Source organism: Stegodyphus dumicola, chromosome 2 (assembly GCF_044657685.1).
Source record: "Stegodyphus dumicola isolate Sdum_Otavi_A_Nest chromosome 2, ASM4465768v1".
NCBI classification, from domain to species: domain Eukaryota; kingdom Metazoa; phylum Arthropoda; class Arachnida; order Araneae; family Eresidae; genus Stegodyphus; species Stegodyphus dumicola.
Window position 1 is genome coordinate 202,654,514 of NC_140769.1, and position 23,118 is coordinate 202,677,631.

General features: G+C 32.2%; 1 protein-coding gene across 1 annotated transcript in view; it reads left to right on the forward strand.

The window, feature by feature from the left end:
* The window catches only part of LOC118198512 (endoribonuclease Dicer-like), a 141,051-nt gene that overhangs the window by 77,895 nt on the left and 40,038 nt on the right, over nucleotides 1-23,118 (forward strand). Inside the window, exons 9-10 of the mRNA XM_035370203.2 lie at nucleotides 2,444-2,623; nucleotides 8,571-8,781. Of these exons, the coding sequence (XP_035226094.2) occupies nucleotides 2,444-2,623; nucleotides 8,571-8,781 (391 nt within the window). The remainder of the gene's footprint in view (nucleotides 1-2,443; nucleotides 2,624-8,570; nucleotides 8,782-23,118) is intronic.

Genomic DNA, 23,118 nt, shown 5'->3' on the forward strand with positions numbered 1-23,118 from the left:
AAAGTTTTAGCAACTTACATTGAAAGAAATGTTTAATAAAGTAAACAAATAAATATTAACCTTTTTTTTTGTACATTTTTTTACCCTTTAGATGACAAATGCTTCATTATTTCATAAATCATGATTTCATATTTTTAATTTTATAATTTCTACATGCCATCTTACAAGTTTTAAACTGATGATTTAATATCCGGAAAAATCCCAAATCTGAAATTTCCGTGGTCCCACTGAGTCTGTATCTCGGACTTTGTAATGTAATAAAGAATTGACCGATTAGTTTTCATGATTTATCTCTTGTGTAATATAGTATCAGACTCAAAAAGTCTTCTGCTTACAAGAAAGGTCTTCCTACCTCAAATTCACAATTTTCTTAAAAAAACATACAAGAATTTATGCATCTAGAAATATGTAATAGTAAAAAAAATCAGCTGTGATTGTTTTTCAAGTAATTTTAAAAAGGGATTGTTAAAAATGGAGCTCTTGTAGGATGTGCCATATCCTACAAGAGCCTTCTGATAGCCTTAGGTCAAAAAATTATTTGCACAAAGTTTTGCCTTGGAAAAACATTGCAATCTATCCTTTGAAGTTCATTATGATGAAATTCTTATGTATTTAAATGTAATTTATGTTATTTAAATGTAAATTGATGTCACTATTTTATAAATATTTCCTTTTCTCTTCCTTTCTTTTTTTTGGGGGGGGGGGAGCAACCTATAAATAACTTGCAGTCAGGTTGATTGTTAAACTCTAAATATAATATCATAGAGACACTGAACTTTAATTCTAGTCTGTGTTTTTATTTGAAGGAATGTACATATGAAATTTTTTTGACTGTTTTTTGAGTATTTTGGAATGCATTTTTTTTATTGTAAAAAAGTTTGTATATTAGTTGAAATTCACTCAAATGGTAAAAAAGGACAAAACATGTATTTAAAACTCCTTAATTGTTATTTTTTAATTTTTTAAATTAATTACCCTCTGATGAGTCTAATTGGGACATTTAACAATGGATGATTAATTTACAGATTGTCATTCATGTTAAAAATTAATTTACAGACTGTCATTCGTGTGTAAGAAATTTTTAATAAATAAAGGTAACACACAAAATGTTAAAAAAATGACCCTTTAGACGTAATATAAAATCTGAAGATTTTATTTATGTTTTGTTTTTGTAGTTTAATTTCTTTTTTACATGGCAACGATTAGGTAATTCTTCAGATGATATACATTTTGTACATTGAGTTTTTTTAATTTTTTGTAGAGTTTGATAGAAATTGTAATAATTTTTTCACTGAATGATATATATTAATAGGTGGGATGTTTAGTACAAATATCAAAGAGAAGAAAAAAAACTCAGTGTTTTTGGTAAATAATTTATAAGCATCATCATTATTGTACTATATGAAGTAAGAAAAACATCTGAAAGATTAGCAACGGATATCTAAAATATTAAAATAAATAAACTGATTAATTTTGAGAATTCAGTAAAATTCTAGCTGTTTTGGATAAACTTTCCTCTTATCAACCAGAATTCAAAATGTGTGTCATGTTCTCTTGTTTTCCTTTTATTGTTATGCTTGCAACATCCCTAAAAGGTAATAATAAGAATTATAGAAGACAAAAGTTTAAAATCAAACTAAAATTTATGTCAACCAAAATATTAAATCATTAATTAAATGCATTAAAGCTTGTTTGCATGATCTTGTTGAAGTTAAAAATATTAATAAATCCTTGCATAAAATTAGTTTTAAACTCAGAAAATCATTAAGCAATGGAAATATGAAAAAAGGTTAAACATAAAAGCAATATGAAGACTACCATTTTTAAGCGAATAACAATTCCAGTGCAACAGTGAAGGAAGGATGACTAGAGAAGGTGATACCATTCTGATTTTTCTTCATGAAATGAGCAGATTGGCCGTGAAAATTCCAGTTTTAGTCAATAAACACTTAATGCAGTTATATCATATGAATCAGTTCATTAATTTTTTTAAAATTTTATTTACTTTGATGAAGTAAACATAATTTCAGTTTTAAAGTAATTCTGTGTAAAAGACAAAGTTTAATTAAAATGCTAAGTACCTTTTGAATGCATATATGCATTGTAAAATTTTGTCATGGAAACTACTTAAAGAATTATTTTTATTTTTAACTAAGCAGACAAATGAAGCATTTGTACAGAATTAGTAGTGTTTTTGAGTAGCTTTCTCTATTAAATAGCGAGAGAATAACTACAAATATCTCCGGTCTTGTTCTTCTGGAATAATTGGAATAATCGCTTTTCATTTTCTGTTTGTGAAGGAAAGGTTACATTATTTGATTAGATCAAACTTTATGTGTGTGTGCATATATATATATATAGAGAGAGAGAGAGAATGATAGATATGAGATTTATCTTAAAATAATTGCTCTCTGATAATTTTATTTCTTTTTACAAATTATAGGTTCCCATATTCTTGAGAGATTGTAGACCAACTTCATCAATTTGTTGTTACCTACATATTTTTGAGATGGATCTTGTTGAACCTTTGCCAGATTGTCTAAATCCAAGAAAAAGACCACTGTTTAATCCTAAGGATACATCAAGAGGTGTTGCTTTGTTATCATCAAAGATACTGCCTTCAGTAAGCTTGGAAGTTCTACCTTTGATAAATTGATTGATTCCTTCTCTCAGAATAAAGTTTTTAATAATATAAAAAAATCCTCCAATTTCATTATATTTTCAATAGGTTTATTTTTTAAACTGACCTTAAATTTTTTATGTTTTAGTTCAATTTCTATTTGTAAAACAATTCTTAAAAAATTTCTTTTTCTGCAAAGCTGGTTTCTAACAAGTATTTTTACCTGTTAAAAATGGACAGTGCACCACTGTAAGTTGCATAATAAAACTTTTTTTTAAAAAAACTGCCTTTGCACCATTAAATCTGGTCATAGTTTGAATTATCACGGAATGTTCAATAAGGAATTACAATTGATGAACGAAAACTTTGATAAACTTTAATAAAATACAATTGATGAACGAAAACTTTAATAAGCTTTAATAAAATAGTTTGAGTATTTTATGGTGAAAATTTTAAAACAGAAATAACTTTTTTTTTTTTAAACCTATAACTTAAAATTTGTTTCCAAAACCATGTTAAATATTAAGTGCATTGCATTTTGCACGTGCATTTTAATGAAGGTAGCATGCATGTGTACAATTTTACTGCTTTCTGTCTAATAATTATTTTGCATTTTTAATCATATTTTTTAATCATATCAGCTTCCAGATGAAAGATGTTTGCATACTTTTATTAATAACTAAATATGTTTATGAGTAATTCCAATGTATTCGTTAATTGCAGTTACAGATTGTCCTTTCTGCATTAATATAACACTTCCAGTGTTACATTGACAACTTTCTGACCAATATCTTAGAATATTGTTCTTACCTTGAATTTCTGTGTGGAAAGATGTAAGCAAAAGATTGATACAAAGATATTTAATGGTGTTGAAAATTTTTGGCTAGTGAAAAATATCATAGATGATGAACTGGTGTGAGTATAATAACAATAATAATAGTGGTTTATTCAAGGTTGGCTTCTGTTTTGTACCCACAGTCAAAAGTGAAAATTTGGATAACCTTGAATGTATACTTCATTCATCGTTTACTGAAAGTGAACTGAATGCCTGTCTCTAATAAACCAGAAGGAAAGTAGAAATATTCCACGTAACAAGATGACTGACCGCTTAATTTTCTGTCATGTGAGAATCCCAAGGCAGGATCAGCAATATGCAATTCCAGCTCGGTAAAAAAGTCATTGGCTACCAGGATGGCTTGAGAGACATTGTATTCGTGAGTGAGTGCTGGGTGAAAAAAGGCATCGAGGTTTGTATCTTATGCCAAGGAGACATTTTCCCATGATCTTCCGATGCTCCACACAGCAGATTTTATCTTAAAATATTTCAAAAGTTCTTGAATAGTCTTGCCATTGTTAAAAAAATTTAACATGAATTTTAAAAATGCTACTTTATATTTGCATTTCAGCATGCGCACTATTTCTATATCCATAAAATGAATGATCCTCTTGCTAAAAGGCATAGACATGCCCACGCCTTTTATTTCCAGCTCCCGCCCATAAAGGTTGGACGTCTCAATCTTCTAAAATTGCTATTTCTCATTGACTATGCCAAATTGCTATGTTCTACTCAAATTCAACTGAAACATAGCCTTCTTTGCACTTTTATCAATCTGTTCGTTCAACTTGCATCATGTCCGCAGAATTAATTTCTGCCTTGGATATTTTCTCTTGTTTTCACAAACTTTACTACATTCTGATTTAGCACCATATGCCAATGAGCCACTTAATCTCTAAAATCTTTCCTGTCTGATTTTTTGCTTTTGTGTTTCGTATAAGTTATAAAAATGTAAAATACTAAAAAATAAATTTAAAATATTACAAAACACAAAAAATAAATAAATAAAAATTAAAAAAAACCATAAAAAATTACAAAAAAATCAAAACTTAACGATTTTTTTCCTATACCTAAATTCTCTCAAGCTAATGTGGCTCTCTCTAACTTGCATCAAACCAAATATTTATGCAATTTTTCTAACCATTGGCACTCTGAAATACTTAATAATTGGTATTGGCAGGTTAAATGATATATGTGCAATTTGGAGAAAAGGATAAGAATATGGATGGATACATTATCTTTCACTAATCAGATTTGTGCCATGAGGTTAAACCAACCGAATTCAAATGTTACCGAGTCTCTGGTATAAAATGATTTTCAAACCAATCATTCATTAACACTTGTGTCATCCATACTCTTTTGTTTGCACGATATATAACAGAAAAAATTGTTACTCCTTTAAATTCTGGAGATCATGTTATGTTTTCCGATTATGAAAAGTTTGCATTCATACGTTCATGCAGCATTTGCACATGCTAAAATTGTTAGTCTCGCTTTGAAATCTTTGACACCAGTTGGAGCCTTTTCTGTAAAGGTTGCCAAGGTATTTCGCAGTACATATTGCCAGAAAATACCAGTTTCATCAGCACTGTAAATCTGTTCTGGGGATAATTTTTCACTAGTAATGAGTTCAATGAATTCATTTGTAAATAGTTAAGCAGCTTCAGTATTAGCTGAAGTCTTTTTCACCTGAAATTTCTAATTGCCTTATACCATGGCAATTTTTAAATTTCGATAGCCAACCTGTCAAATATGTGCACTCAATTTTTAAATTCATTTCTTTATGAAATATTTTGACTTGAATCATTAGCATTGGTCCCGTCAATGGCATACCCTTGCTGTGGCGCTATTAAGGTAGGCTAAAATATACATCATACCCATTCACTATCCACTTTGTCAATCATTCAGTACCCATTCAATCATCACTTTGTCATGATCGTCACTTCTAGCATAACTAACAATTTTTCTATTATTCCTTGCAAGTGAGGCGTCGGAATCCACAAAAAATTCAAAAAGTTTCTTTTTTCTTATGTCATATACAGTTGAATTTCCAATGCCATACTCATCACGTAATTTTGAGACGGATAAGCCTTTATCCATTTTTTGCAGCAAACCCACTTTTTGTTTAATGGACATTAAAACATGCTTTCGCTTTGTAGATCTTGCTGAATTAGAAACTCTTTTCAACATAATTGGAAAGTTCAAGCTTTAATTTTTATAAAATTGCTGTAATAATAACAGTCTGCAAAATATAATAAGCTGGATCAATTTCGAAGATTCAGGAACAGTGCAATCTGCTGTATTTACTAAAATTCCCAAGAATCAAAGAAGTATATTTTAGCCTAGCTTAATAGTGTCCGCTTTACATTATTGGCTATGTACCATGAGATGGGCGACGAAAGACAAGTTGTTCTGCTAAATTTTGTCTTACTTCTGTCGCATATTTAGAAAAATTAAGCCTGAATTGTATTAGTTATTTATTATATCTACATCTATTTCTTGCGCACGCTTAAGGCTAATCTGAGTTCTGAATAATAAACTCATTATACTTAGGGCTTACTGAGCACCGAGGCTGAATACCGCCTGATGCAGTCTCTGTGGGTCCTAAATTCTGCTACAAAGCATCTCCCCAAGTTCTAGTGGCATAGCTAGGGTGGGGCAAGGGAGAACATCTGTCCCCGGCTGCAGCATGCAGGCGGTGCCAAATTGATGCTGTGAAATTTTTTAATGAAATGTTTTCCACTCTTGGCACACAGAAAGCGGCACAAATTCTTCAGTTGTCCCCAGACGCTGGAACCCTAGCTATGCCACTACTAAGTTCTAAACTTTTGCCGCCCCTAAATTTTGAAACCCCAGTGCTTTCCCAAAATTATAAAAATTTTGTCATCCCTTAAATTTTATGCTTTGCGCTTCTCTAAATTCCAAAAGTTTTTCATCCCTAAACTCTGCTGCCCTGTATGGCCATATGAGCTCTGATGCCGGTTCTGAGTTTATGTGAATAACATATCAATTATCCTTAATTCAAATAGCACTAAATGTAGTCTTTTGGCCTATGAGTTTCATTAACAAAATTTATTTTTGGGATATCAAAAGAAATTTTTGTAAATTTGCTCGTCAACATTTCTTAGCACATTTAATTTAAATCTATAAACATCGCCAAGCATAATGTCAGCAGGAAAGGCATAAAAAAAGCATAAGCATGCGGTGATAGAAAAAGCAAAATATAATAATTCACCAGGTTGGTTGTCAGGGATATAAAATATTAGTAGGTGTAAAATCACCGATGTTCTTATGTAGAATGTTTCGATTTGAGATGTATGCCAAGCAGATATGCAGCTATGGAGCCAAATTATTGATCTTACAAATTTATACTAAAATGATTGTTTCTTCAACAATGAGGTATTTTATTTAATGCCTCAGTGAAATTAAGAATCGTGACTCTTCGCATGTTTTATTATGGGAGGAAAAAATCAAATGCACATGCGTAAAAAAAAAGTTGTTTGTGGCTTTGAGGTCTGGATGTTAGATCATTCCAGATATTGGACATCCGGTTCTCGTACTTTGTACTGTATCAACAAATCCAAACTCATTTTCATCTGCACATATATCTGTAGCGTATTTAGGTATCAATGAGCAGTTCTTATTAGTTTTTGAAATTACAAATAAATAGTAACTACTGCACCTTTGGGGATCAGTAAAATGTTAGGCAGTCTGTGCTTTTGAGTATGCTGTTTGTTGTTGTGCCTCATCATAATCAACAATGCAAGAGAATAACAAGTATTTTTATAAATAAATACCATACCTAGGTATAAAGAAAATAGCCATAATATGTGTTGCATTATTTTAGATTAAACTCTTATTATAGTGATCGTGTATTTTTTTACAAAAATCTATAAAGAGTTCTTAATAAAGTGCCACTTTCACTTTATCATATGTAGTTAAAATGTAATATGTTGTTCTCAGTGATGATAGTATGTGCATCATATGTGCATACACAAATTTTGAATACCAAATCTGAGATGTTTTAGATTATGTTAATATATTTGTTTTACAAAAACCTGGCCAGAGATTCAAGCAAAGTATTACTTCCATGTTATTAATTTTAGCCACAGTCTAAAAAAAGGTTTAATACTAAAATTTAAAAATTTTGCATTATATTATAATATATTAGTTTTTCATTAAAAACTGTTATGGATTTCAAATAAAATATTGCTTCCGGTTGTCCAATTTTACCCAAAATCTAATCAATTCTCTACTTTAATGCAGAAAGTTTAAGTATTCTATATAGCAATGTTTTAAAGTTTGTAGATTGGTGAGAAGTAAAAAGTTGACCGTATAGTAGTTTTTGGAACTGGGATCAGGATGAACTAGAATTTGATATCTATGTACTAAAATCAACATGAAGAAGATGGTTGTTTAATAATTATTTTGGGATGATAGGATAATGATTTGGTATTATAATAAAAATAGTCTGAGAATGGTGGTGAATTTGGAGAAATATGCTATGCCGTACATCAACAATCGATATTCTGAATCATAAGAGAGTGGAATTAGCTGTGTTTTATGTTCTTGAATGATGAATGAAGTCAAGAATTAACTGTTGTTATGGAAAATTCCATAAACATGTGTAATTGTCATTTCTCTGACACCTTACAGAGAGGCTTTTTTCATATTGGTTCAAACTTTCAAAATGGTTTGAGAGATTTTTTTTTTTTTTTCTTTCTTTCTCTTCTTCAGAGCAACTAGACAACTCTTAAATCACTACTTACTTAACAAAATCCTCATAAGTAGAGGAAAAGCTATGTTTTATAAGAGGTATATTTGGTGAAAAATTATAAACTAATATATGTCAAAAAGTGTTAATATTTTACAACAGGCTATTTTCTATAGTGTAAGAAAACTGTTACAAAAAGGGCTTTCTCTTGTATCCTGTATTAGATTTCTGTTTGAAAATGTGCCGCTCTCTTAATCTAATAAAAATTATTTTAGAATTTTTTTTTTAAGAAAGTAACTTATAAGTAAAGGGAGAAATAAGTTAAATAATCCTTGTTCTAGTTTTAAGCTAAAAATTGCTATTAAAATGTTTCAGGTTCATTAATTTAATTATTTTTTTAGGTTAATCCATTTCCAATTTTTACTAAATTTGGAAGAATCTTGGTTAAAATTCATGCATTAAAAACTTCAATTATCTTAGTTGATGAGGAGCTAAAGAAATTAGAAGAATTCCATAAATTCATTTTCTCTGATGCATTGTGGCTTGTCAAGGACAAAGAATTTTCCCCTCAATGCTCTCCTTTTTCATATTACATTGTTCCTGTAAATAAAGGTATGTATTTCTTTTATAACAGTGTGCACTTAACTCTCATCACAGATTGTTCATTATATAATAGAACTGTTTGTCTGAAGCTTTTATATGACAATTATTGTAAGTGTGGATAATGAAATATATAATTACATAGCAGTATTTTTATTATAATTTATTGCATGGTGAAGAATTTTTTAATGACATAAATCTGACTAAATTCAGAAATACTCTTTGGGTATGTAGAAAATAGTGTGTTATATTTATGTTTTGAAATGTTTTATATTTTGTTATTATTGTATTGCTTTGGTAAAATTGCCTCAGGTATAAGATTGCATCTGTATTTTTGGCTGATCTTTGATGACTTTCAACATAGTCATCCCTTCTCAATGTAGTAATTTAGAGTAACAAATGACAATAACTGCCATATTAAAAAAAAAGAGGTTTGTGAGTAAAGTGTCTGTGCTCATAAAAACTTTTATGTGTTGAAAACAGGGTTAGAGTCTGGGATTCCAAAACTGGTTTTGAATGAGATTAAATGAGATTAGAGTTGAGAATGTTAAAGTTTTGTATAAAGTACTACCTCTGCAGTCTAATATGTTGTTCTCAATGATGATTGTGTATGTGTACAGAAGTTTTAAATACCAAATCTGAGAAGTTTTGGATTACAACAATATATTTTTTCACGAAAATCTGTTCAGAGCTTCAAGCAAATTATCATTTCCATATTATCAATTTGGGCCAAAATCTAAAAAGTCTTGGATTATATTATAATATAGTTTTACTTTAAAAACTGTTATGGGCTTCAGTTACCATTTCCAGTTGTCCATTAAAAACTGCTGTGGTCTTCAAATAAAGTATCGTTTTCAGCTGTCCAATTTTATCCAAAATCTATTCAATTTTTTACATGAATGCAGAAAGCTTAAATATGTAAAATAGAAATGTGTGGAAGTTTGATGTACAAGTTATCATAGACGGAACAATTGTCACATACAGACACACAGAAAGACGGACGTCATTGTAAATGTAATGAAAACATTTTATGGGGATCCTATTTCATACTTATTCATTGAAAATTCAGTGTCAAATGTTATGATCCCAAAACATTAACTATGTATGTAAATCGGTGGGAAGTAATTTTTGGAACTGGGATTAGAATTAACTAGAATTTAATGATATCTATGGGCTAAATTCATTGTGAAGAAGATGGTTGTTCAATGATTATTTTGAGTGTCAGCTGGAATATACATATATATATATATATATAGGATGGGATAATGATGGTTAAAAAATGTTAGAAACTGTCAGCAGTTCTTCTTAAATGTCAGTTTCCAAATTAATAAAGTCGGCTAAATATGTAGTGTTTTTTAAACAATAACTGCACTGTGCATAGGAATAGCTCTTGTTTTTACTGCTTTCCTTTTCTGAACTATTTTATTCTTTAATAAAATGTAGTTTTAACCCTTAAAGTGTTTAATTCATGAGCAAAACATTTGGGATATGGGGAATTTGTATACTGTTCAAGCAAAACAAATAATCCTTAATATGTAGTGTGACTATCTTTGAAACAGGCTTCGTATCAGTGTTTCTTCTGTTCAGTCAAGTGAGTCGGAACAGCTCACTTGACTGAACTTTCAAGGAGCAGTTCACAACTCTCAGAAGGAAGGGCTGGAATAACTCTGGAAGGGCCTGATAGGCAGAGACTTCCAAGAGCACTTTTGAGTTTTATGAGATTGAACTAGAGCGAATGGCTATTGAATTTAGGAATATTTTCTCTTTTGTGAAACTTGACTATCAGCTGTGCATGCTGTGTACCATGAATGAAATGAAAAATCTATATCCAGTACTGCAGGATGCTCTTGTAAATGGTTAAAGAACTTAAAAACCATTGTATATTATTACATGGTGTAAGTGTACAGAATAATATTATAGATTGGCTGCATGTTTATGGTTATTGTGGACTTCTGCCTAAATAATATTAAAGGATATTAGGAACTGTTTGCATGTTTCTCATTCTCTGCTGATTTTTAAACATTTATTGTATGATTCTAAGGCAAATTTTGACTGATTTGAGTGCTGTTATTGCACTTTTGAGTTACATGCTGATGATGCTATGTAAACAATGATGGTACTGTAATTTAGAATCATTTGGTATTTAGTCTTTGCTTCATAATACTGGTAGATATCAACTTTCCTATATGGTGTTTATCAGCTATTGAATATGATTTCGGGTATAGTATGATTATGTACCAATAATGCAACGTCAAATAAAAGTTTAAAAAGATTTTATGCTGGTTGTCTTGCCTCTAGTTTTCTGTCTGCATTGAGAATCTTTAAAACATATTCCTTTGTTATGACAATGCATATGTATTACAAAATCCATGCTAACAAGGTTACTCCTTCCCCCACCCCACCCCCAAAAAAGGTTAAGCATTTTAATACCTAGATTGGGAACAAGTCACTTATACTGCATGCCTAATTTGTATTTTTTGAAGAAAAACCACTTTGGGGGCACTTCATTTGAACTGTGTATATCACTATCAATGACAACAGAGTTTCATGCTAGATGACTATGCATAACTTACAGTTTTAGAACTTGCATAATTTGTTTAATTGTTGAAAAACAACTTATTATCCAAATGGAAGAGTTTAATTCTCTGTATTTGAGAAATGGGGGGAGGAAGAAAAAGAAAAATGGGATAAATATTAAAAACTTTAAATAAAATTAATCTCAGAATATTAAATGGTAAGTAAAATACACTCTTTCGAAAAAAAAAAAAGATGAAGCACCATGAAGGAAGTGGTTGTTTTTGACGAAATTGAATATGTGTATACCTCCATACACAGGTAATAATGAGATAAATATTAAAAACTTTAAATAAAATTAATCTCAGAATATTAAATGGTAAGTAAAATACACTCTTTTGCCAAAAAAAAAAAAAAAAAAAAAAAACCACCATGAAGGAAATGGTTGTTTTTGACGAAATTGTATATGTGTATACCTCCATACACAGGTAATAAAATGATTAAAAAATCAAGGTCATAGTACCTGTTCACAGCTCACAATCACCCATTGAGTGTTCAAATTAGTAGTTTGTCGAACTTCCGCTGGTGACAATGCATGTTTAAATTCGTCGAGGCAAGGAGTGGTAGAGGTTCCTAATGTCATCCTGCGATACATTCTGCCAGGCAGTCATCAGTTGTCGCTCAAGATCTGTGATATTTTATGGTCCCTGAATCTGGCAGCATACCATGTCCGAGACATGCTCGATTGGTGAAAGGTCTGATAACCTTGCTGGCCAAGGAAGAGTATCACCGCATGGAGACAGTCCAGAGATATGTGAGCAGTATGTGTCCTGGCATTATCTTGTTGGAAAATGACCCCAGGATGACGTGCCATGAAGGGTAATGCAACCGGCCGCAGGATGGTATCAATATATGATTGAGATGCTAAAGATATACGGAGGATGACTAAAGATGACCTACTGTCATAAGAAATAGTGCCCCACACCAGAGGTTACTGGCTGTATGACTTTGTAAAACAAAGGCTGATTAGGACTGCTGGCCCCATCCTCTCCAGACACGAACATGGTGGTCTTATGCTTCAAGAGTGAAGCTGGATTCATCGGTAAACGCTGTACGATGGCAGCCATGATGATTGGCTGCGACACTACTCCAGACAACTCCACTGATGTTTTGGGGTAGCAAACATCCTAGAGGTCTCAGTGAGCGTAACCCCGCCTCAAAACAATTGCCGTGAGATGGTGAACAGTACCACGGGAGGTGTAGACCAGGGTTCGTATGGTCCTTAAGAGTCCTTAAGTTTTTTGGAATCGATTTTCGTCCTTAAAAGTCCTTAATTTTGGCCAAAATTGGCAGAAGGTCCTTAATTTTAATCATCTGAAATTTCTGTCTGTTTTTATGACTGCCATTTTGTGTGTGAATTAGCATTTTTGCAGGAATATTTTTGGCGATTCACTGACAAATATGGCTGTTTTTTGAATGGGTTCATGAGTTATAATTTGTTCCTATTTGTAATATAAATAATGGTGGGATACTCGAGTTTCTGAGCAAGAAGTTAAACATAAGCATTTCAAAATTTTTTCATTTTTTGTAATGAAGAGCTCTTAAACAACTTTCCGCTTTTGAGGATGTGAATTCTTTTATTAAACAGTTCTAAATTTGGCGATTATCAACATTTTGGCAATTTTAAAATCGGTTTCTATAGAAAATTTTTGTTTAAAAAATCTGGTTTAATTCCGATATCTGGGAATTTTTTGACGATTTTTTTAGAACATTCTAATGTTGATAAATTTCATTAAAATAATGGTAAATATTGGAATTATATTTAAGAAATAACATTAAAATAAAGCATTTTTATTTTTCACTATTATATTATAAAGTTCCATTTAGGTCACATATTATACAATATATTGAATATGAAAAATAAGCAAGGAATAATGCTATTTACCACAGTTTACAAAACATTTTTTAGCAAAAGCAAAATAGCTATGTAATTAATTAAAAATGTCTTTTTAATTTTTTTTCATGGTAAGAATTTTTCCCATTTCTCAGAATGATCAGAATTCTCAGAAAATGCATCAGTTTTCTCTATAAAATTAATTTCGCACTTTTTTCCTCCGATTTTTTAAAAAAAACATTTCTGTCTTTTTGCTGTTACAGAATTGGCAGGGGTAATTTTTCTTTAGGATTTTAGACATTGAAGCTTGGACAGTTTAGAAAGATTTTAAGGTAAATTTATAGACCCACGATTCTAAAAGATTCCAGAAAAATGTGATAAAATGAAAAATGTCTCCATGGTAGTAACACACAGTTTCTTACATTTTGAAAAAACATCTGGAAGAACAATGAAAACATAATAGTTGAGAATCGCTTTCTTAACATTTTTATCTTCCCTTTATTTTCTCTACTTTTCACTAGATACAAGCATGGAAAATATCAAAAGTACTTCTAATCATCTTATCATATGGACAGGCATTATAGAAATAATTTTTTTTATTAATAAAGAAATTGAAAGCTGACAATTCAAAAGATTAATCTAATATGTCTTAATGCACCATACACAGAGCTGGCGCTAGGCATTTTGTCACCTGACTCAGTCTCTGTGGATCCTAAATTCTGCATCCAATGCCTGTTCTAAATTCTAATAGTTTTGCCATTTCTAGATTTTGTTGCTCAATGTGTCCCTAAATTCTAAAAATTATGCCACACCAGCTCTGTGACCAGACTTAACCATATCTATTTCATATTTCTTCTGAATGTTCGTATTACTAAAGAAATAAAATTAGCAGCTTTTTCCATACACCTTAAATGCATTTAGTCTTTTAGAATAACAGAAGTCTTTAATTAAATCCCAAAATTTTAAAGTGAAAAGGAAACGTGTTGAAAAAAGAAACTAAATTTGTAAAAAGAAAGAAAATTATTCTTCAAAGATATGTACAGTTATTATTACGTAAATTACGTGTTAAACCTTTACCGTGTTCACAAGGTAAAACACAAAAATATAAAAATTCATGTGAAACTTATTCTTTGCATCTAGTGAGACTTAATGCAAAACAACTTATCACCGCTAATGCTTTAGTGGCTTAATAGAACCTTAAAGTATATTAACTGAGTTACAACCTCTGGAAATCTACACAAAGCTACAACACTAACAACGTCAGACAGAGGTCAACTAACTTTCAAAGCTTGCTAACTGTGCCTACATCAGGCCTTTCAGGTTTGTTCTGATCAGCAGGTCTCTCTATAGACAAGCAGGAGCGGTGACAACAGCCAGTCTATTGTTATGAATCATGCTGATTATGATTTTAATGCTCATTTTAACCTATGCTGCTTGACATAAAAATCTACTTACTATTTACTAAACCTCTAGACTGAGCAAGTATATGACAAAATGAGACATTAAAAAAGAAAAAAAGCTGTTAGTAAAACGTAACTAAAATGTCACTTATCTTCTTTCAGATATGTCCAGTTATTATGAGTGTAAAATATTTAATGCTACTTGATAAATTTCATAAAATTAATTTTATTCTCAAAATATTAATAATTATGTTAATTAAGTTATGTTTAATAATAATGCATCCTACTCATGTTCAGGCATAGATATAATATTTTTAATTGAATTTATTCAGTTCCCTTTTGCTCATAGGTCCTTAATTTTTTTCATTAATAGTCCTGAAAAGTACTTAATTTCCTTGTGCAGAAATGTGTACGAACCCTGATAGATGTGGTTGTAGTGCGCTGAGTGGTGGACAATGATACTGTTGGGGCGGTTCGGGCCTGGCGAACAATCATCCTGTCTTGCCTCACATTTGTGTTTCTTTGCCTTCCAGTGCCTTCATTTCATCGGCGTGTGTGAGTATGGCAAAGCCTCGAGGGCTATCTGCCTAAGAGGAGGGATGCCTTCGTGGAGGACTTTCTAAGGGAAACTGGCTCGTATACACGTTACACATGGGGAAAACCACGAAAACGCCCATGTTGCCAGCCCGTTCGCGGGATTCAAACCTCGGACCGAACTACCAGTGTTCAGTGACTTTACCGCTCGGCCGCTGGTGGGCCTCATTTCATCGGCAATTTCCTTGTAGCAACCGTTGCTGCCAACATCTTTGCACAGCAGTGTCTGTACGCTGCAGGTGAGACCTATTGATCGGTATGACCACCAAGCTTCACGCAAACCCTACAATGCGACCACGTTCAAAGTCGTTTAGTTGTCTGTAAGGTCTTCGATATTGTCGTTATGGCATCTTTAGTTGCTTCTTAACGAAATTGCAATGGCAGCAACAAAAAAAAAAAAAAAAAAGATAAATTTTCCGCCTCTGTTACTGGTTTTATACTTTGCGAATTGCGCACTAGAAATGCATGCTATGATTGCAATTCCTGTTCGTTTGCCTTGAAACCCTGATCATTTACATGTTCGATCAAGATGTTTTTGCATACCAAATTTCATCACGATCGCAAAAGTCCTTCTTGGAGCTTCAATTTTTGTGCTTAAAAGTGTATATTAACTTATAAAGGCTGATAATTTGGTTTTTTCATTTTATTGTGTTGTGTAATAATTCTTCAAGGAAATAATATGCATACAAATTCAACATTAAGAAATAAAACATGCTTTTCAGAATTTTTCGAAAAAGATAGAATTCAGTGCTATTTGAAATAATACAGATTAATGTAAGACAGCCATAGATACCATATGGCAGTGAAAGTACAATCATGAATAATGCTTACCAGAACAGAATGTCCAATATGGCACCCAAAATAGGTATAATAAGGGGAATGGATCATTTTAACAATCACATGGATTGCATAATGAGTCATGATACTATTAAGAAGGTATTATTACATTTACGCGTATATTAATATTACATTATTTACATAAAACATTACATTACACCAAACAAACACTACATTATTCTTATTAACATTACCATTGCCTTGTAACTATTACATTAAACACAGGTGTAATTACAATATACACAAATTTTCAGTTTTCTTATATCAAACTGTGCAAAGTTTCTAGTAAACAATTTCATCTTGCCAAATAGCATAGATCTGTCTCTGCAATTGTGATTGGGATTGATAAGAGACCATCTTCAAGTGACATATGCCAAGCCCTGCACATAAATCTTGAAATATCTGGCTAACAAATTGGGGACAGTTATCTGATATGATATTTAAAGGTGCACCATATTTTAAAATAAATTTATTTATAAAAAGGAATCTACAACTATTTTGGCAAAAGCCCTTTTTAGAGGAACTATTTCTACCCATTTGCTAAATGATCAACAATTACAAGCAAGTTAACGCTGTTTATTCTTTACATTACAAGGACATGATCCTAAATGTTCGATCCCTAATAATTCATTTGGAAACATTGCTTTAATACTACTTAGGTATCCGGCTGGCCAATAATTAAAGTCGTTAACTAATTGGAGGTATGGGTGGATTTGACATACTCTTTAATAATTTCTTGCAGTTTTGGAAAAAATATCCCCTCTTGTAGATGTTTGATTGTTTTTCTAATACTGAGATGACTGGAAATCGGTGCATCCTGTGATTCTTGTAGGACACTAAGTCTCAAACTTGCTGGAATGATTCATTGTTTTTGTAACGTTTGAAAAATATATCAGATTATCAATGATATCATAGTGAGTATTTCTAATGGCTATTAACCCTTTCAGGACAGGCGTCCCATATATGCATTCCCTAAGAATGTCTCTTACAGCCGGGCATCCCATCCATGCATCAGTAAAGATCGCATTCAGAGGACGGGTGATGCGTATACGCATTTTAAGGTGAAACGTTTTTCTGAAGACCACTAGATGGCATCCTGTGTCGATGAAATGAATGAACACAGTTTTAGGTTCCTGACCTTGAGTTTGATATATTCTGCTTGACTTTGGTATTTTAATCATCAGCTGTTCGAGGGTGGGGGGGGCAGAGGGAAAGCGTAAACAGAGGTGAGCTCTTTAAATTGCTGCGTGCTAATGAAAACATTCTCGGATCTGATTTATATCCAATTCCTTTTTTTATTCTATTTTTTCCCTCTACTATGTACAGTCTTTTAGGGTTACTGTGCGGAGTTTTTTTACGTTTTGCATTGCCTTCAGATATATTTCCGTTCCTTCTTTTTTTATTTAGGAAAGCCTCACCTCCAGTCTATTATGGCGGGAAGGCGCTATTTATCAGAGGAAGAATACCCTAGTATGGTTAGTGAACCATTTACTAACGCAAATGAGAGTACTGATTCATTTTCTAAAAAGTGATACTTTTTCTAAGAGTTACAAAGTGATAGTTCTCTGTGCTTCGAGATTTACCACACTCGTTTTCATTTTAAATTTTGTTACTTCTTACTGTAAATAGTCTTTATTGTGTTCTTTTTATTAATTTTAAACTTTATTGATGGATTTTATCAATTAAAACTTTGGAATAATTTAAATAAGCAATTTTTAAATATATTTTCATGTAAAATAAAGAAAAAAATTTTATTAAGTGCTAATTTTAACATATATAAGAGCTCAAGTAATAATCTAAAATGATACAAAAAAATTACAATGCTAGAAGCGAAACTTTTTTTTTTTTTTCTGATTTTTTTAATAAAATTAGGCTTAGCGAAGCAAAACCTCCGTCCTGTACGGTGACTGCCTTTGATTCCCTTCTGTCCCACATGAGCGTCTTAAACAAAGGTGTGCCATCGCAAAAAGGTTAAATCTGGATGCTCAAAGTTATATGGATCCTGCTGTTACACATATATGTTTTAAATTCTGGGTCTGTTTTTAGTTCAGAGATAATAGTATCTCGAGAATATAAAATTTTTAAGTGAAACATCGTGCATTTAACTTTATTACCCTCTTCATCTAATTTAATGCAATAGAGCATCCATGACCATATTATCTTTATCCAGTAAATGTTTAAATATTAAATTATAATCTTGCAGCTCAAGTGCCCGTCTTATCAATCATGGCAACAGTTTATTTATTTATTTTATTATTTATTTATTTATTTATTTATTTATTTTTGTTTTAAAATAAAGCCTAAGGATGGCAGCATGGTCAGTGTGTACTGTAATGGTCAATTTTTGGAAATTTACTTTGATTTTTTGTATGACGAGGAAGACAGCTTGTGTTTCACTCTCAATAGCCGTATAGGTTCTTTGGGTAGGTTTAAATGTCTTTCAGAAATAGGCTACTGGTTGCCCCGGTTGAGATAATATGGCCTCTGCGACAAAGTCCGACAATTCTGCAGATATTTCAAGCTGATCCTTTAGGTCAGGGACCTTCAGTACTGGAGCTGTAATTAATGCTGCCTTTAATTATCCAAATGCCGTATTGGCTTCCGCCAACCAACAGAATTTTGCTCTTATGCTTTTCAGTTTTAAGAAAGGCTCATTTATGTGTATGAAATTTTTAATAAAGGACTTACAGTGTAAGCAAGTTTTTTCACAGTGAAGTCAGAGTTTGGGTGGAAAGTTGTTTTTCAATTGTGATAATTTTTTAATCTTCAGTTTCAATACCTTTAGCGGAAATTTTATAACCTAAATATTTGAGTTCTTATGCCACGAATTTTAACTTGCTGGAGTTCGCTTTCAAACCGGCATTTTGTAAAAGTCTAAAGATGTCAGTCAAACCCTTAATATGTTAATCCATCACATTGCTGGGAAATAAATGTATAAAAATCTAAATAAATAAATGTTGATTTTCCGAGGACTGTTCAAAGAATAATGTCCACTGCCCTTTAGAAAGTAGCGGAGGCACCGCATAAACCAAATGGCATTCATAGAAATGTGTATATGCCAGATTTAGTGGTAAACACAGTTTTCTAGATATCCTCTGATTTCATACTAAACTGAAAATAGCCAGAGGTAAGATCTAAAGTGGTCATATATTTAGTTGATTTAATTTGTCTAATTATCTCCTCTATAATCGGTATTGGGTATACGGGATACTTTTAATATTATTAATCTTTCGATAGTCTATGGCAAAATGCCAAGCTTTAAATTCAGTAGGGGGAAGATCATTCTTTTTACTACATAACACGACTGGGAAAATGGTTTACTAGATGCCACAATATTCTATTTGTGATTATTTCTGCTACATGCCTTTCTGTTATTTGTTCCTTTATTTTATCGTAGCTGTATGGCTTAGCCCTACATGGTAAATTTATTCCAATGTTCACTGTGTGGTTTACCATAGAGGTGAGACCTGGTTGTTCACTAAATAAATCAGCTAATTTACTTACTAATTTTGCCATTTTACCCTTTTCCTTAAGACCATTCAGCTGCACCACTGGAGGCTTGCATTCTGCATGCTTTTTCTCTGCCATGTCCAAACTGAAAACTAACTTGCATTTTGAAAGTTATTTTGGGCTCTTGCGAACTTCAGAAAACCTATACCTAAAAAAATGTGTGCTTGCAAATTTTTCACTGTGAAAAAGGTGACTTGGTGACTTATTGCTGCTCACTTTTTACCTGCACATGGAGTAGCAACTTTCCTATACAAGAGCAGCATACCCCTTGGCTACAATCACTGCCATAATTTTCACGATGAATGATGATTTCACGATGAATTTCACGATGAATGATGATTTTCACGATAAATGATGGTGTTTAAACTATCGTCGAAAAAATTTTCCCCAAATAAACTGTGCAGTTTCTGTTTATCAAATAAGGCAATTTCCAGCGCATTGTTCAGTTGAATTTATATTAAAAAGTGTTCAAATTTGTATTAGAAAATGCACTTTGTATGTGGGAGGAATTTTCTCCTTCCCAGAGCAGCTGATCTCCCTTCTTTCCAGCACCCCTCAAAAGTTTAACTTCTTCGGTTGTGTTTCGTCTTGCCACTGTTGATTGACCTTTCGGTGGTCACTTCTTTTTGGAGAAAAGTCTTTCTGGCGATTAAATTTTCTTTTATTCTCTATCTGCTGTTGTTGTTCTGTCCTAGGCGTGTGTAAATTTCAGGATTCTTGTGCATACCTCTGCGTGCACGCATTATTGGAAATGTGGCAGCTTTCATACTTTGTCTCCAGCTCAGATAAAGTTTCCAAAGTCGCCAGGGTTTGAAGGTTCAGCTTCCAATTGTCGCCAAGGTTCAGCTTCCAATAGTAAACGATTTTTTATGACTGGAAAGGCTTGCAAGAAGGCACTTTTAAAGTTTTGGTATGTGTATGTTGGAGTTTCCGGATTGCCAAGCAGAAATTTCCCAATACCCTTGTACCATATCAAGGCTTGTCCTTGAGAACTGACATTGCTAATAGCCACTTTTGGATGTTGCCAAACTGAGTACAGTAGAAAGTAATTGTCTGGTTGGTCTGCAAATGCTGTTGTTGACAATTTTACATCAAATAAGCACTGAGGCCACATTGATGCTTTAATGGAGTCAACAATATTCCCAAATCTGTCCATAGGATTTGGTTGAGCTATATGTACAGTACAAGTGGAAGGGACCAGGTTTAAATATAGCTTTTCCCATGATCCTAAGCCATTTTTGGCATCACTTGTAGAGTCTTGTTCTTTATGGGAGCATAAAATGTAGACCCTGCTTAAGACGAGATAGCGAATTCTCGCCATGTCTTGAAAAACAGATGACTGCCAATGGAAGTTATAACAACCTTTTTATTTTAAGTAAACTGAACAGAACTTGCACACACTTGATATTCACAAATTAACTGCCATTGTGACTAAGTAACTAAAACACAAAATAGTTTGTACAGTCAGAATGAAGTAAATTTTAACTACGCGACTGGCTTCAACTTTAGTCTAAGAGTCCACAACATCAGTGTAATAAAAAAAGAAGTGACTACCACAAATAGTCAGCTACAGAGGTGCTTGCAAACACATGGCATAAATCTTGCTCATCGCATGAACTCATTCTACATGTAATTAACTCTTCTAATTCTGCTAGTTAAATGCATTTCTGAACTCATTGAAATTTAGCACATACATCATTTAAAATTGCATTCTGGCAGAAAATTAAAATCAGAAGGGAAAGGAAAGTTTCTTAAAATAAAAGTAATCGGTTTATACAAAATAAGGTTTTTACAATGGAAGTTCTCTTGTGCATCAAAAAGGATCAATTCTGCGTAAATCTTATAAATATTTTCTGAGCCAGTTTTATTTTGCCCACCTGTGTGTAGGAAGTGCGAGCCAACTGTGCCCCTGAAAAGTGACACATAGAATAAATTACGTTCTATACTGTAACCAGTCAGGGTATCTCTGTCAGACACATAATGTGATGTGCCATCATCCAACATAACCAGACAATGATACGTTGCCATCGTTAGTAGTCTCCTTTCTCTGATGTTTAATGAATGGTATCAAGTTCAGGTTCTTTTGAGGAGAAGGTATTCAAAAACAAATGTAGAATGAGGTTGAATTTAGATTCATTACTGGAAATAATATGGGTCCACTAAAAGTTCAATGCAAAACGAATGTTCTTTGCATTATACCAAATGAGCTGTCTTTTGTGATGCAATTAGTGGGGTGCCAACATTGAATATTCTGGCAAAATGCCCTGTCTGATGAGGCCTTTAAGAAACAGTAACCTTTAAGGTAATGCTGGTTGGTAGCAGCGAATTTATGAAAGTGCTTTATGGTTGTAACAACCATATGTCACTTCACCAAAAATGCCAAATGTGAATTTCCAATTTTCTCTGTGGCTCTTGGATTCTATTTCTCAGGCCTTTTAGATCCAGTCGTCTGAAATTGTTTTCACAAATTGCAAATGGCACTAGATGTTACATTGATGTTTCTTGCAAATGGAATTTTGTTTCTTCCTGCCTTCAAATTTCCAGCAGTGCTCTGCTTTATTATGTCATTTAAACATTGATGGTTGCTTAGTCTACCTTATCAAATTTAACATAATTTTGCAACAGACGTTATCATTATTGCTAGTGTGTTTGGACAAAGAGCAAATGACTGCTTTTTATATCTGCTGCTACCGCAACTCCATTTAAGTGTATAAGTAACATTACAGTTGTGACATCAGCACTGTTGCATCATTATTTGACAACATGCTTTCCAGTTTTATCTATCCCCCTTTCATTTTAATTTGAAGGAAATGGGGGGAAAATCTGCTTAATAGTGTTTAATCTCTTACTTTTGAGCACCAATGAATATTTATGCATTTGTAATGCATTAAGTTTTGGTTTTAGGCAAGAATCTCTTCTTATCCTAATAAAAGATTCATACTAGTAATGATAACTTTGTAACTTCGCATGAAATATTATGTAACTCTGTAATATTTTTGAAAAGCTGAATTTTAGAGTTTAGCTGTGCTAGAGTGGGAAATTTATTTTATTTGTAGCGTTTGCAAGTTTTAGCCATCAAACAAGAGTTTTTTTAAAGAAAAATAGTCACGAAGAAGGAGAAATAGCTTTTATTCCAAATTGGTAAGAGCAAATTATAAGCAAAGAATCAATAACTGATTGCCTCAATTATCTGTTTGTTTTAACAAGTCTTTTTTTTCGGAAAAGGGCAACAGGTTTTAGCAGACTAAAAATTCCTTCATTGGTTATATTTGTACATATTACTGTACTGTTAAAGAGGAGAAAATGACAGAACGTTCAGTTAAAAGTAAAATTTTTATATTCATACTGTTACCGGCATTATGGAATTCAGGAAATCGGCAGTCTTAAATTTGTGCTACTTCCTCTCTGTGTGAGATTAGATTTTTTTTTTTTTTTTTTTTTTTTTTTTTTGTGTGTGTGTGTGTGTGTGTTCCAGAAATTTAGTTCAGACCAGAATCTAATATTTGGAAGGGAAAAAAAAAAAAAAAATAAGGGTAGTTATATATCTGTTTTTAATACCATTTGACAGTTTGTATAAGAATAAGCAGACATAAATTTGAC